The 15,899-nt window shown below is 44.5% G+C and overlaps 1 protein-coding gene across 1 annotated transcript; it reads right to left on the bottom strand.

The window, feature by feature from the left end:
- Positions 1-14,576: 14,576 nt before the first annotated feature.
- LOC124958190 (olfactory receptor 476-like) lies at positions 14,577-15,509 on the bottom strand. The gene is made up of 2 exons (XM_047515987.1): positions 14,950-15,509; positions 14,577-14,868 (listed from the first exon to the last, which is right to left on the bottom strand). The coding sequence occupies exons 1-2, from the start codon at positions 15,507-15,509 to the stop codon at positions 14,577-14,579; spliced, it is 852 nt and encodes a 283-aa protein (XP_047371943.1).
- Between the last annotated feature and the right edge of the window lie 390 nt (positions 15,510-15,899).

Here is a 15,899-nt window from a genome sequence, read left to right as displayed (position 1 = left end):
AAAGGCATTGCTGACACACAGTTCACCTTTTTCAATGTTCTCACTAGGTGACCCTTAAACCTGTTTTGAAACCTATAGTACTGGGGACTTTGCCAGCACAGAGATGTAAATTTGCTCCATTCAACAGTTTAAAAATTTTATAACCTAATATGTACGTATCATTGCACTGAATGTACCTGCTGGGGAAGACACAGATATGGCTTTATCTCTGTGGATTCCAGGAGATCGACCTCATGCCAGGTATACCTCTATTTTCTACTCTCCTGTATCTTTTCCTGTATGAATTATCTATGGATAATTCTATTCTACAACTTTATTTTCCCGTTATCTTCTTTTACCCACCTCTTCACCATGATTTGGGCTTTGGAGGAGTGTTCCAGTTCTGGGGTTGGTTTTGTGGAAATACAGAGGGCCAAGGAAACTATTGCTGACCATTCAAAGAGTGTAAGTAAAAGCTGGAGGAACCGTAAACATTATGTATCCAATTCTGACAGGTAAAAGGAGATACTAAGGGCCAGGGTGGGGAAATGTTTCACCCACAATCAAATAGGCATGATGTGTGAAGTTAGCAGTCAATAACTGTGCATAGTGGACTCGAGGAGAGTATTCCCAATGATCCCCACCAAGCACGTAAATAAAAGGGCTGTAATAAGTTGAGCTGGCATGGGTGTCAATTTACATATAATTTGCATACACCCACATCAGCCCCTAGTCATCTCTTCTCAGTTATTTTTTCAAGTGAGAATGTACCACTGCGTCCCTCGTTTGTCATTTTTAGTTTTCCATTTCACTCTCCCTCTTCACCCACTCACAGTCTTTGGCCCAGATCCCCTGCAGCATGAAAGGGGAAAAAGTATTCACAGAACATTAAAATTAAACTTCAGACAACTGTGTTTCTCTGACCATATGGTTCTTGCTAAAACAGTCGCTCCTCAAAGGCTCTTGGCCCCCGTGTGCCATCCAGTGTCCAGAAAAGGGCGATGCTCAGTAGACAGATGCAGGTTGGAGAGGCAGCTGGAGGCAACCAGGTCACCCAGGGATTATTTTTTTGAACTCCAACCTAGGACACATAGTCTAACAAAATTTTTAATGCAAATGATACATTCCCTAAGGGGAGGGACTTTTTTTTGTGGTACTGGGGATTGAACTCAGGGGCACTTTACCACTGAGCCACATCCCTAGCCCTAGTTTGTATTTTATTTAGAGACAGAGTCTCTCTGAGTTGCTTAGCACCTCACCATTGCTGAGGCTAGCTTTGAACTCGCAATTCTCCAGTCTCAGCCTCCTGAGCTGCTGGGATTACAGGTGTGCACCACTGCACCTGGCGTGGACTTTCTTATTCATCACACTATCTCTAGGAGTTAGTCCAGTCTGAGTACATGCCGGACCCTCCGTATATACTTGCTGAATGCATGAGTGCATGACATTATCTGCAAAGTTTTATATCCCTATGGAAGGATATAAAAGTCAAATATCTGTTGGAATGAACCACATCTAGGAAAAATAATGCCACTCACACCTTCGCAAATATTGTAGTCATTCTCTTAGCTGATCTTTAAGTAGATATTTATTAGGAAAGTGCTATATGAAGTCTAAAATGCTATACACATGGAATGTATTGCTATTTTTGGCAAACTTAATGGAATAATAAATTTTTAAAGCAAACATTCCCAGCCCTCTGTTTGGTTCCTGAGAGTTAGAGTTACAAAATCTATTTTCAAAAACCTATTAAAGAATCACAAATACATTCTTCTTCTTTTTCTTTTGGTACCAGGGATTGAACTCAGGGTGCTTAACCACCGAGCCACATTCTCAGCCCCTTTTTATTTTTCATTTTAAGCCAGGGTCCTGCTAAGTGCTTAGGGCCTCATTAAATTGCTGAGGCTGGTTTTGAACTTGCAATCCTCCTGCTTCAGTCTCCTGAGCCACTAGGATTACAGGTGTGTGCCACAATGCCTGGCCACAAATGCATTCTTCATAAGGACTTTTGAAGTCCTAAGGAGTCCAATTGGAGTCAGCTTAAAAAAAAAGAGGACAATTTATCATAAGGTTTCAGTTCATCTCATAGAACTGGTAATGATTTAAATTATGCCCACAAATTCTCTCATAGTCTTCCTTTCAAGAGATGGAGTTTAATTCCCCTACCCTTCAGCATGGGTTGGACTTATTGACTCACCTGTAAGAAAAAGAATGGAAATGATGAGGTGAAACTTCTGAGACTTGGTGATTGTATTTTTTTGCTAGAGCTGCTGTAACAAAGTACTACGGATTGGTGGCTTAGTCAACAGAAATGTATTGTCTCATAGTTTTGGAGTCCAGAAATCTGAGACCAAGGTGTTGGCTTGGTTTCTTCTGAGGGCTGTGAGAGAGTATCTGTTCTTGTCTCTTCCTAGCATCTGGTGTTTGCTGGCAATCTTTGGTATTGCTTGATTTGTAAAAGCATCATTTGAATATTTGCTTTCTCCCTGTGTGCATGTGTGTTTTTGTGTCCCCTTTTTATAAGGACATCAGCCATATTGAATTAGGACCTCCTTTTAATTTGATTCCCTCTGTGAAGAACTTATCTCTAAACAAGGTAACATTTCAAGGGGTTTAGGACCCAAGATATGATTTTCAGGAGCACATGATTCACAGTCATAAAAAACCTGTGGTTTTCTCTCTCTTCTCCCTTTTGGATCATTCTCTCCTTAGGGATCCAGCTGCCATGCTGTGAGAACACTCAAGCAGATGTGGGGCAAGGTCCACTAGGCAGAAACAGAGGTGTCCTGCCAACAGCTAGGAGCCACACTAAAAGCAGCTCCTCCATCCCTAGTGGAGTCTGCAACCTCATGAGCAACCAGTCAGAACAGAACCACTCAGCTCAGCTGCTCCCAGATTCTTGACTCACAGAAACTGTGAGATAACGGACACTTGTTTTAAGCTGCTGTTTGAGGATGATTTGTTATTCAGCAAAGGATAACTAAAATAGACACCCTGGGAAGGGAGGAAGCAGGAACTAGAATTAGGAAAGAAGACAGAGCTCTCTGCCTCTGCTACTCTGTCCACTGGTTTTCTCCAGTACTTCACCCATGCAGAGAATCACTGCCGCCCCATAGTTCCAGAGTTTACGTGTTACAGTTCCAGCCCCACAGATACCCCAGTTTTTGGTTGGAATCTGAACGCCTGCATGAAAGAATAAGGGGTCTAGCTTGGATCAGCTGTGGTAAAGCGGCAGAGTCAGGGAAATGTTCATGTTGTGTGGGGCTTAAAGGTCTAACCACTTAGGGGGCCCTATTTAAGAAATAAAATGTAAGATTACCCATACAACCCAGGCGCAGCAGCACACACCTGTATTCCCAACAACTCAGGAGGCTGAGGCAGGAGGACTGCCAGCCTCAGCAACTTAATGAGACCCTCAGCAACTTAGCGAGATCCTCAGTAATTTATGACACCCTGTCTCAAAATTAAAAAAAAAAAAAAAAGGTGTGTTTGTGTGTGTGTGTGGCTGGGATATAGCTCAGTCATATAGTGCTCTGGGTTCAATCCCCGCTATCAAAAAAATTACCCCCGAAAATTAATACTTGGAATGAGCAAGAAAATAAATCACAGAAACTAAAAATATACTAAAATTGACAAGAATCAAAGACATTTAAGAAAAACAGTTTAATATTTGTATTAGCTAACTCTGATGGTTGGAGGAAGTTTCCATAGCCTCTCTTCTTTTTCAAAAATATTGTTAGTTGTAGAGGGACGCAACCCCTTTAATTAATTAATTTATTTTTATGTGGTGCTGAGGATCGAATCCAGTGCCTCCCACACGCGAGACAAGCGCTCCACCACTGAGCTACAACCCCAGCCCTGTAGCCTCTTTTCTAACTGTACATTTCAGTCTTGATTTTCGTTCACAGCCCACGTGCATCTGGGTGCTGCAGGCCATGGGTTGGCTTTTCCCTTTCGTGCATAATGCTCGGTGGGTGATGCTCCTGGGAGTGTTCTCCACTGGGATGACTACCAATAACTAACTACAAAAGCATCTAAGAGCCATTGAAACATACACGGAAACCCAAATGCAGTGTATTCTCACCAAAATGTCCCCTTAAGTTGGATGTCACATACCTGCAGCCACTCTAAAGCTTCAGGAGGGGAAACCAAGATTGAAAGATACAGAGCTTTGTTTTAACCAACTGTTGTTAAAATATCTTCTATTTAAAATTTTCCAAAAATAAATAAATAAATAAATAAATAAATAAATAAATAAAAGTGACTACATAAACTCATAGCTCTGACCTTTCCAGGGCTTAGGAAAAATCTGGGCAAGTAAGGGGCCTTAAAGTCACCTTCATGAAAAGTTTGATCCTGGCCAGGGTCTTGTAGACCAAAAGGGTTGCTGGAGACTTCACCTTGTGGATGAAGTAGAGTTTCCTTGGGAAAGTGAAAAACAGCAATGACAACTAAAAATCTAAGATGATGAACAATTATAATATACTATGGGGGGAGATCTGGGTAGACTCAGGGAACACAAAAATGGAGATGGGGTCCTGACTTAGCCTTACAGGATCAACGGCAGGGGACACTCACAAAAATGACAGCTCTATAACTCTCTTCCCTGACGCTGGCCCTGCAAACCTAATGAATTATAAAGGTTGAGTAGGAGTGAGAGGGGTGCAAAAGAAAGTTCCAGACCTACAGATAGTATATTCAGGTGCTTGGAGGTGTTAGAGATGATGGTTGATTTGGGGATGCAGCAAATATTTTAGTAACTTGTGGAATAAAGGATGTCAGGATGGACTTGCCTGAGAAGCAGCCCAGGAGGGCAACCTGGGTCAGACCACCAGGGAGCTGGCATGACAGTTCGTAGCCTTTGAACTTCTGAAGGAAATGGGGAATCATTGATGACTTTGGCGCAGGGAATTCAGATGGTCAGAATTACATTAGTGTATCAGCCTGGCACCTGTATGGAAAACTTAGCAAAAAGAGGAGTGCCTTCCCACTTCGAATATAAAAATGCAGAAAAAGAATAACAATAAAATAATCCGAAAGATGACTGAGCTCAAAATGAAGGGAAAAAAAAAAAAAACCCTCCAAAAATCCATAACCAAAGAGGCTTCAAAAAGTCAAAAACGTAAGTAGAGATTGAAGCACTGGTACGAAGGGAAGGGGACTGGAAGTAGGTCTTTACAGCTGGGGTTTGGGGATTTAATGGGGGAGGGCAGAGAAGACTGGTCTGCAGGCTTCCTGAAGGTAGGATGCTAGAACTGACTTTCAGAGTAATAAATCTGCCTTTCTACCCAGGCCTCTGTGGATACAGGGTTGGGGCAACAGGGTACAGGTCTTATTTGCCACTAACAACACATTCACACATTATATAAATTTCATACATTATATAAACCCATACGTATTAAAACAAATTCATACATATTGAGAGCCTACTCAATGCCAGGTAAGCCATCATGAACTAGTGTCAGGATTTTTTTTTTTTTTTTTTAAATCAGGGATTGAATCCAGGGGCACTTAACCACTAAGCCTTATCCCCAGTCCTTTTAATTTTTTTTATTTGGGGACAGGGTTTTGCTAAGTTGCTTAGGGCCTCACTAAGTGGCTGAGACTGACTTTGAACTTACAATCCTTCTGCCTCAGCCTCTTAAGTTGCTTGGATTACAGGCACGAGACACTGTGCCTGGTTGATTTTTTTTTTTTTTTTAATCTGCTGAATCATTATCTGGAAAGACAACTAGTGAGAAAAAGTTTTGAAAGTTTGGGAATTTCTTCCCCTAGCTTCAGAATATTCTGTTTTTTTTCTACCCAAGCCCTTACCTAGTCTTTGAACCAGATGAGTTGATTTCAGGAAGTGCCTCCTAGCAGAACAATAAGGAGAGAAGGTGATGGGCAGAAACATAACTCTTGGGCAAGGGAGAATCTCACCAACCAGAGACCCTAATACAGGTCTGTTGTGTTAACTAGGGGATTTATCAATAAGGTCTGGGAATTTATCAATTCAAGGGAGGCACTCAGCTTGACTGAATACCTCTGCTGTCTTACCAGGAAGTAGATATGGGTGAAAGGTTAGGGACTGATACCCGTGGATAAGGCAGGGTCCACAGGGCTGGGTGGATCTGTAGCTTTGCATTAGGCAAGCAGTGAGCAAACAGCTTCAGGAGAAGGAGCAGGGTGTGTATGGGCAGGGTAGAAATAGTCTGTGGGAGTGGGGTCAGGCTTAGTTACAACCTGGGGATTTATAACTTTCTTCCTGACCAGGGAGGGTACAGAGTGGAATGGTTGAGAGTCAAGCCTCTGGAAAGAACCAGAGTCAACCCGAAGGCTGCTTTGCTTATCTGCCCAGGAAGGGGCATTGTTTTGGATGAGTCAGGGTCTGCTTGAAATGGGGATCTTCTTCGCAGAGCTGTAAATACCATTGGCCCTATGTATCCATGGGTTCCATAGCTACAGATTCAACCAACCAGAGATGGAAAATATTAGGAAAAATATATGCCTGTACTGAACTTATGTAGATGTTTCTTCCTAAATAATGCATACTCTTGACATAGCTTTCACATGGCTTTAGGTACTACAAGTAATCCAAAGATGATTTAAAGTATCTGAGAAGAAGCATGTAGGTCATATTCAAATACTATGCCATTTTATTTAAAGGACTTGAGTGTCTGTGGATTTTGTTATCCATTGGTGGAGGGTGGGGGTTGTCCTGGAACCAATCCTCTGGGGAGAGCAAGGGACAAACCGTATGTAGTTGGAGACTAGTTCGCCTCATTGTGAGCTAGGGTCCTGGTTCCTCGAAGCTCTTAGTACTGGAAGAAGGGCGGGGTTATTCTCACTCTGTAAGAAAGCCTTCAGTCCTTGTCCAGTATGGTAGCCACTGACCCTGTGTAGCTATTGAGCACTAGAAACGCCGTTAGTCCAAATGGTGACAAGTTGCAAATGCAAGATACACTTTGGATGGTGAAAACTTGATACAGAGAAAAAAGCAAACTATTTCATTACTCATTTAAAACATTAATTGTATATTGACTGTATTTTGAATATATTGATTAAATAAAAATTTTCAAAATTAAGGTCATCTATTTCTTTTTTATTTTTTAAAAATGCAGCTACTAGAAAATTCAAAATTTATACATGTGGCCCATATTTGTGCCTAAAATTGTGTTGACCAGTGCTGCTCCAGCCCATCTGTACCCATGGTTACCAGGAGATGGGGACTCCTGGATTCTTTCCCATCTCTTCTTTCCCTCTCTGGGCTGTGGGGGCCTTTTACTTCTCCACGATGTAACTTACTTGTGCGCATTCATGGCCCTGAAAGAAGCAGTAGCAATGACCTTGTATGGTAAGGCCCGGGTGGATGATCTTCAGGGACTTCTGAGAAGCAGCAGCCGCAGGAGAGGGCTGAGGCCCCACTCCACATCTGGTAAGGAGGGGAGGAGAGCAAGCCAGCCTGTCAAGGCCAGTGGTCTCAACCAGGCAGATTCCTCACTACCCCGGGGACATTTGGCAATGCCTAGAGACTTCACAGCTGGGCAGGGGTTGCTACTAGCTTCTGGGTACAGGCCATTTGTGGTGCTAAACATTCCAAAATGCATAGGGCTGCTCCCCACATGAGGAATTATCCAGTAGCATCAAGGTCGCAAAACCCTGACTGGGGCCTAGGAGGGGCTTTGGGCCTTTGTGTATCCCTGGGCAGGGGGTCGGGAAGGAGGCACACAGGGCAGATCTGCTCTCCTTGTCCCACTCCCTGGTTCCTTACTAGTGATCCATGCCCTTCCCTGGCATTCCTGAGCCTGCTGGAACTCATCCCGGAGGAAAGAAAAGAAGCTCTCCTTCCCAGGTGTGAGTCACATGCTAAGGCCCCTGGGTGGAGACCTCTTGCTGACATAGGCCTCTTGGGACAGAGTACCAAGAAGGGATTGGTCTAGAGCAGCAGGGGTTACTTCCCCACTCTTACCTTGCCCCTCCTCTCACCCCTGCTCTTTGTCCACCTCTTCCTCCTCTTCCTCCTTCTCCTCCCTGCCCCCCCCCCCACCTTCCTCTGCAGCTGTCCTGTGCTCACCAGGAGCAGGATCCTAGTCAGACTCACTCTACTAGAATGTGGAGGCCCAAAGAAGGAGGCTGTTGTGGAAGCTGAGGGATTAGGACCTTGCCTCTTGAATTCCTTGCAGAAATCCAGGTCTCTGGGGAGCACCACTGACGGTGTTTGGACAGATCCATCCTACCATTTTCCCACTCGATTTCACTGAGTACCCATTCCAAACTCCAGCTCTGTAAGGCATGCTCCATGCCCTTGGGGAATTTATAACCCAGCAAAAAACCCCACACTTAAAAGGATTCTGTGTATCCTTTAAAAAGAACTTGGTGGTAGCAGAGGTTTTAAAGGAACAGATAGCCAGGCTTCAGGGATGACCAGGGCTGCTCAGAGCTGTGGAAGGGTTGGTGCTCTGGATCCCACAGGCTTTGGCTGCATCCTGATGCTTCTGTTTCTCAACGGGGCAACCACCTTCATTAAATAAAGGCAACAATAAAGTGTAGAATTAAATGAGACTGAACTGCAGACTGTTCCCACTGCCCCTACACCGTTGGATGGAGCCCATCCCTAGGAGGACTGCTGGATGTGAAGGTGTGGGTGTTTCTAGACTGCTATCTCAGAAAAGGCAGCTTGCTGATTAGGAGGTGGAATATCAGCTCCTTATGAGGCCGCTATAGTCCTGTGACTCTGCAGTACTGGGCTTCCTCTAGAGGCATCCCTCCCTGCCTTTCGGTGAAAGAATCCTGCCTAGTATTTGACCTTACTGTCCCTGTGACAGGATCTACAGTTTGCTAAGCATCTATTCGGTATCTTGATTAAGTTAAACACCAAGTACTGGTTGATTATTTTCTCTGTTTCCAATATTGGGCCAGAGGCTGGGTGACTGAGTGGGTGATTAACAAACAGAAGAGCACTCCAGGTATTCACAGCTAGCGAGTGGGGGTGGGGGGAGAAACAGAACTGACGCTATGGCGCAGTGTGGTAAGTGCTAGTGTGGAGATAAACAGCAGCCCTGCCTGGCCTCCTCCTGTGTGGTACACAGCACCGTGCCGACTGGGTGACTGATTCCGGCACTTTGTATATTAAGCAGAGGCAACCGGATGTCACGCGTTGAGCTGGGCGTACACGTGTGCACAGAAGACCCTCCCCTTACCAGCCACGCCAGTAATTCAGACCCAGGCGTCAGCTGTCAGTCGTTACACCCAGAGGCCTTTCTTTCCTACCCAGGGAAAGAGATGATTCACCATCTTCTGGCTTATGTAAGCTACCTGTGTCAGTCAGCTTTTTGTCACTGTGACAAAAATATCTGACAAAAACAACTTAGAGGAGGGAAAGTTTATTTCAGCTAACAATTTCAGAGATTTAGTCCGTGGTCAGCTGACCCCATTGCTCTGGGACTGAGGTGAGGCAAGAACATCATGGCGGAAGGATATGGTGCAGAAAGGTGGTCCAGACGGCGGCCTGGAATGAGAGAGGGAGAGGGAGAGAGAGGAGGAGGAGGAGGAGGAAGAGGAGGAAGGAGAGGAGGAGGCAAAGGAGGAGGGGGAGAGAAATGGTGGGGGAGAGAGAGAGGAAGAGAGGAGAGGGGCCACAGGGCAGATGAACATTCCAGGGCACATTCCTAGTGACCCACCTCCTCCAGCTATGCCCCTCCTACCTATCGGTACCTCCTAGTCTGTCCATTCAAATAGGATGGGTGATTGGGTCACGGTTCCCTTACTCTAATCATCACACCTGTGAAGATTTTCGGGGCCCTCTCATATCCAAACCATAACACTATCCCTTTTCTCGTACATTCTCAGGTACAAAAATTTCCTAGGCTCTCTTTTGGGTGGATCTCCCGCTTGAAAGTTTAAAAAAAAAAAAAAAAAAAAAAATTCTACCCAGTGTTTAAACTTTGGTTTCTGATAGTTTAAAAAAAATTTTTTTTCTTTCACAAAGGAAAACCAGAGCACAGATGAAAGAAAGATGGATTCTATCTATAGGAGTCAGACGTTTCCCAGAAGGCATCGCATTTAGGCCGGGACTAAAATGATAACAGATTTGTCAAGCTGACAGTGTGATGGGAAGTACATTCCAGGCACTGGGACGGACACGGGCAAGGCAGAGGTCAGCGAGAATGCACAGTCTGTTCAAGTCAGGCCAGGTCACTGCTTGTGGTTGCAGGGCATGGCAGAAAATGTGGGGTGCTTTCCTGGAAAGTCAGGTTGGGACAATCTTTATCCTCCCCCCGCCCCTCTCCCCCACTGGGGATTTTGCGTAGGGACACTTTACAACAAGCTACATCCCCAGCCTGTTTATAGTTGTTTTATTTTGAGACAGGGTCTCTCTAAGTTGCTGAGGATCTAAGTTGCCCAGGCTGTCCTTGAACTTGTGATCCTCCTGCCTCAGCCTCCTGAGTTGCTGGGATTACAGGTGTGTGCCATCATGTCTGATGGGATGGTCTCTCTTAAGATAATACTAGAGTCTAGAGTTTTCCCCACTGGCCAAAGTTTGCAAACTCAAAGGCCAAAATAGGTCATTTAGGTACCTTAAATAGATGAAAAATGTAGATTTTATTTTTTTCTATGTGGCAAATTTTGGGGGGTGGAGGGCTCATATTAAATCTATAGGGACTTTTTTTTTTTTTTACATTAAAAAGGGGAATACTCTCGATTCATTGCAAGAGTATTTATTGAGCTCCTTTGTTTGTCTAGCATTGGTCTAGGCACTGGCTATTTGTCCTAAAACACGTGGCCCTCTAGGTCCACGTTTTCTTTTCTTACTTTTGCTAGAGATGTGAATATAATAAAGTTTCTCTACGACAAGGAAAAACTCCAGGCATGCTAAAAAGGCAACAGCCAGTAATCAAGAGTGTTGGGTAAAGCTGGGTTGAGGGGGACCTGGTGTGTCTGAAATAGCAGCTGCAGCTCAGCACCAGACAATTACGACTCTGCTGAGAATAAGACTAGCAGAGCGATCTTTTTTCATTGTTGCTTTCTAGAGAAACTGGGAAGATGGATTTTTACAATGTGATCTGCTGAAGTCTGAATGTTTGTATCTTCCTCAAATTCAGATATTGAAATTCTAACCCCCCAGGTGACAGTATTGAGAGGCGGGGTCTTTGGAAGAGGATAAGGTCAAGGGCAAAGACTTGATGAATGGATGAGCATCCTTATTTTTTTTAATTTGTTCTTTTTATATATACATGATGGTGAGTATATTATGACATATTATACATCCATGGAGTATAACTTCCCATTCTTGTGGTTGTACATGTGGAGTTACACTGGTCATGTATTCATATATGAACGTAGGAAAGTGATGTCTGATTCATTCTCCTGTCCTTCCTATTCCCACCCTCCCTCCTTTCCCTTCATTCCCCTTGTCTAATCTAATGAACTTCTGTTCTCCCCCTTCCCTTATTGTGTGTTAGCATCCACATATCAGAGAGATAGCACCCTTAGTAAGCAGACCCAAGAGCTGGTTTGCCCTTCCACCACGTGAGGACACAGCGAGAAGGTGCTGCTTATGAACTTAAGTCCTCCCCAGACTCTGAGTCTGCTGGGGCCTGGGTGTTGGACTTCTTGGGCTCTGGAACAAAGGGAAATACATTCATTTCTGCTGTGTAGGAGCCACCCAGTTTATGGCATTTTGTTGTAGCGGCTCAGATGACTAAGACATGATCTCATCAAATTTGCTGTGTTAAACTTGGTTTGCTGTCCACACACAATCTGTTGGCAGGATACATTGGGGACGCGGGTGAGCCATCAGTTTTCTGCCACCCTTTCTGCTCTAAGTAGTAGGCAGCAAGGGAGGGGTGGCCACCATGGCTAGACACCCACCCGGTACTCATTCTGCCCTCCCAAGATAGGCAAGGCGGCAAGTGCCCAGCTCATACTTTTATTTCCCAACTTCCCTTGCAGATATGTGACTCCCAGTGCAGAAGTTCTGGTTCATGAGAGGCACACAGCTGTTACTGGGAGGGCTACCCAAAGGCAACATCAGCTGACAAGTCCTTTTTCCATTCTTCCAGCTTCCTTTTTCAAGCACTGACCTGATGGTTAGGGCTTCAGCAGCTGGACAGGACCAAGAGGCAATCTTGAGTACGGAAGTGTCATTCGTTTGCTGGAAATGCCTCCACAAAATGTCACAGACTGGAAGTTGGAAGTTCAAGATCAAGGGCTGCTAGAATTGGTTTCTTCTGGGGCCTCTCTCCTTGGTTTACTGATGGCCACCTTCACACTATGTCCTCCTGTGGCTTTTCCTTTGTGTGCACATCCCTGGCTTTTCTTTGTGTGTCCAAATTTCCTCTTTGTGGAAGAACACCAGTTATACTGGCCTAGGGCCACCCTGGGGCGGGCTGGTTTTAACTTAATCACCTCTTTGAAGGCCCTGTCTGCACATCCCATCACGTTCTGGGGTTCTGGGTATGAGGACTTCAACTTACGCATTTTGGAGGGACATCAACCCAGCCCATAAAAGAAGAAATGCTTTGACGATGCTGGGACAGAAATATAGAGGGTGCCTGGATCTCTATTGCCTTCATGGAGCCTTTCAACCAACCTGAACTATTTCGAGACTTAAAAAAAAAAAAAAAAGATCCCACCATAATCCAGCACACCTGGGACGACTTCTCCCCAGGCCCTTTTTCAGCCTGAAAAAAATCTCTTTGTGATTGCTGTAGTGCTGTCTTAGTTCTATCTGAAATGTAACCCCTTCTGGGAAACTTCTCTGACTCCTTCCGGCAGAATTCATCCTAGTAAATCTTAGAGGTTTAAAATTGTTATAGTCTGTTCTCTGAATCTCTTAACAGATACAGGAGGTTTCAGGGAGAGACCTCTGTTTTCCAAAGGTCAGCATCAGGGGAGGGATATTTGGACATTTGAAGACTAGGGGGACCCTATCAGAAGAAAGTAAATGGGAAAGTGTGTTAATTAATACATCTTGTGTTTTAGTCATCTCAGGCTGTTGTACAGCGAGTGGCTTAAACACGGAGCTCTCACAATTCCACTTGGCTGCTTTCTTGTGATCTCAGTTGGAGACACACACACACACACACGCACACACACACACACACACACACACACAGGGGAGGAATCATTCTCTGGTGTCTTTTATTATAAGGACACTAATCCTATTGGAGCAGGGCCCCAGCCTTATGATCTTATTTAACCTACTTATTTTAGGCCCTATCTCCAAATACAGTCACTTGGTGGGTTAGGACCAACACGTGAATGCGTGGTCATGGTGGCGGGTGGGGTTATACTATTTAGTTCGTAACACAAGAAGATCAAGAATGTTCATGTTGGGGCTGAAGTTGTGGCTCAGTGGTACAGCACTTGCCTGGCATGTTTGAGGCCCTGGGTTTGATCCTCAGCACCACATGTAAATAAATAAAATTAAAAACAAAATGTTCATGTTGAGAGGTGTGTGCTAGATGTTCCGCAACAATTCAGGACTCCTGGGTTCTCTGCTTTCTATTTTATGACCTTCTAGCAAGACTTAAGAGTAGTTAAACTTTTTTCTGTTTATTTGTAAAATGGGGATAGTAACACCTGCCTTACCTATTGTACAGCATTTGGTGAAAATCAAATTCAAGAATAAATGACAAACATTTTAAAGAACTAGAATCATCTACATCAGTGTTTCTAAAGTCATTTTCTTAACTCCTTTGAGATTTTTGAACCTCTGTGCTACCTGCATTGTGAATTTTCTAAAATCTGGACTGTCCCTGTGTTTTCTGGTATGGCTACAATGTTATGACTTGGGAGAGAATGTTCCACACTTGGGGACAGTCACTTAGGGACGGTGGGCATGTCACTGCAGAGAGACAAAATAAGACCAGGACCAGTGCCCAAGCCCTTTTATTCTCAGAATCAAATAAAAAGTAAGATAAAAATAAGTAATAATGAGGCTGGATATGGTGGTGCTCACCTGTAATTCCAGAAACTCTAGAGGCCAAGCTCAAGTTTGAGGCAGCCTCAGCAACTTAGCAAGGCCCTCAACAACGTAGTATGAACCCATCTCAAAATAAAAAAAAAAAAGGACTGGAAAAAGGGCTGGGGATGTGGCTGAGCAGTAGAATACCCCTGGGTGGTTCAATCCCCCACAGGAAAAAAAAAAAAAAGGAAGAGTCACTCAAAGGTGATAGGAACTCAGAGTTCACGGGCTTCAAACCTCTGGGTTCCTCCTTTATGATTCCATGATCCAGACCTTTGTGACTGATCTGGATCTTAAGGAAGGCAGTACCACTGTTCACTTGTGAGATGCAGTCATCAGAAAGAGGCAGCATAGTGTATTGGTTGAGAATACAGCATCTGGAACTAGACTGCCTAGATTCAAACCTTGGCTCTTCCTTTTATCAACTGTGTGAAGTTAGACAATTTACTGAGCCTTTCTGTGCCTCAGAGTCCCCAGGAATATTAACAGTACCCATTTTGTATAGTTGAGGATTAAATGAGTTGATATGTGTAAAGTATTTAAAATAATGCTGGCACATATTTTACCCTATCTAAATGCTAATCTTATCTGTGTTTTCTGGTGTGGCTATGACGTTATGGCTTGGGAGAGAAGGTTCCACGCTTGGTTATGAAGGCAGCTTGCCAGAACATATCCTCTTTAAAGCAGCTCTCACATCTTTGTTCCTTAGGCTGTAGATCAGAGGGTTCAGCATGGGGATGACCACAGTGTAGAAGATGGACACCACCTTGTTTTGTTCCGTGGAACTGGGAGAGCTTGGCAGAGCATACATGAAGGTGGTGGTGCCATAGAAGAGGCAGATGATGGTGAGGTGGGAGGCACAGGTGGAGAATGCTTTGCTCTGGGCCTCCACGGAATGCATCCTGCAGATGGTCACCAGGATGTAGGCATAGGAGACCAGGATAATGGTGATGGTAAAAAGGATAATCAAGGCAGACGATGAGAAGACAATGGCTTCAACTTCCCTCGTATCTGCACTGGCAAGATGGAGCACAGGAGGGATGTCACAGAAATAATGGTTAATGACATTGGGGCCACAGTAGGGCAGCTTAAAGATGTACCTAGTTAGCAAAGCTGAATTGGCAACAGAAGCAGTATAAGTGGCCACCACCAATAGTGCACACAGACGTTGGGACATAATGGCATGGTAGAGGAGAGGGTGGCAGATGGCAGTGAATCGGTCATAGGCCATGATGGCCAGGAGCAGACACTCAGCAGTGCCATGGAGAGTCATGAGAGCCATTTGAACCGCACAGCCTGCAAAGGAGATGGACTGACTTGAGATGAGGAAGCTCTCCAGCAGCCTGGGGGTGTCCACTGTGGAAAAGGAGGAGTCTATGAAGGAGAGGACGCTCAGGAAGAAGTACATGGGCGTGTGGAGCTGTGGGTTGGTGTGGATCAGGGTGATCATGCCCAGGTTTCCCACAAGGGTAGCTGAGTAGATGAATAGGAAGAGCACAAACAGGATGCTCTTGAGCCCTTTCTGCTCCGTGAGCCCCAGCAGGAGGAATTGGGTGATTTGGGTGCAGTTCTCCATCATGGTGGGCATGTCACTGCAGAGACAAAATAAGACCAGCTTGCACCCGAGACTCAGATCCAGGGCCAGTGCCCAAGCCCTTTTATTGCCCCCAGGTTGGGGTTTGGGAGGATCGGGGAAGGGAAACTAGTGTGGATTGAACACTCCCTGTGGGCCATATATTAACTATTTTCTTATAGGTTATTTAAGCATCATCTATACTTTTGATTTAAATATTAAGTCCATTTATAATTAGTGAGATTATCAAATTGCCCAAGGTCAGAGAGCTAGCACATAAGGAAAGTGGGATTAGAATTGATTCTAATACCTGTGTGCTTATTATATAGTTAGAATCATTTTCTGTCCTCAAAATTTCTTGTTCTTTGAGGAACCAGCATCATTAGTGGGCATTGG

This window comes from Sciurus carolinensis, chromosome 11, assembly GCF_902686445.1.
Source record: "Sciurus carolinensis chromosome 11, mSciCar1.2, whole genome shotgun sequence".
Taxonomy (NCBI): Eukaryota; Metazoa; Chordata; class Mammalia; order Rodentia; family Sciuridae; genus Sciurus; species Sciurus carolinensis.
This window is presented reverse-complemented; position numbering and strand designations above follow the sequence as displayed.

Coding starts and splice junctions, on each gene's coding strand:
- LOC124958190 (XM_047515987.1), bottom strand. CDS start 15,509: ATGATGGAGAACTGCACCCAAATCACCCAATTCCTCCTGCTGGGGCTC. Junction 14,869..14,949: donor CCTCCTGTGCTCCATCTTGC/CAGTGCAGATAC, acceptor CACCATTATCCT/GGTCTCCTATGCCTACATCC.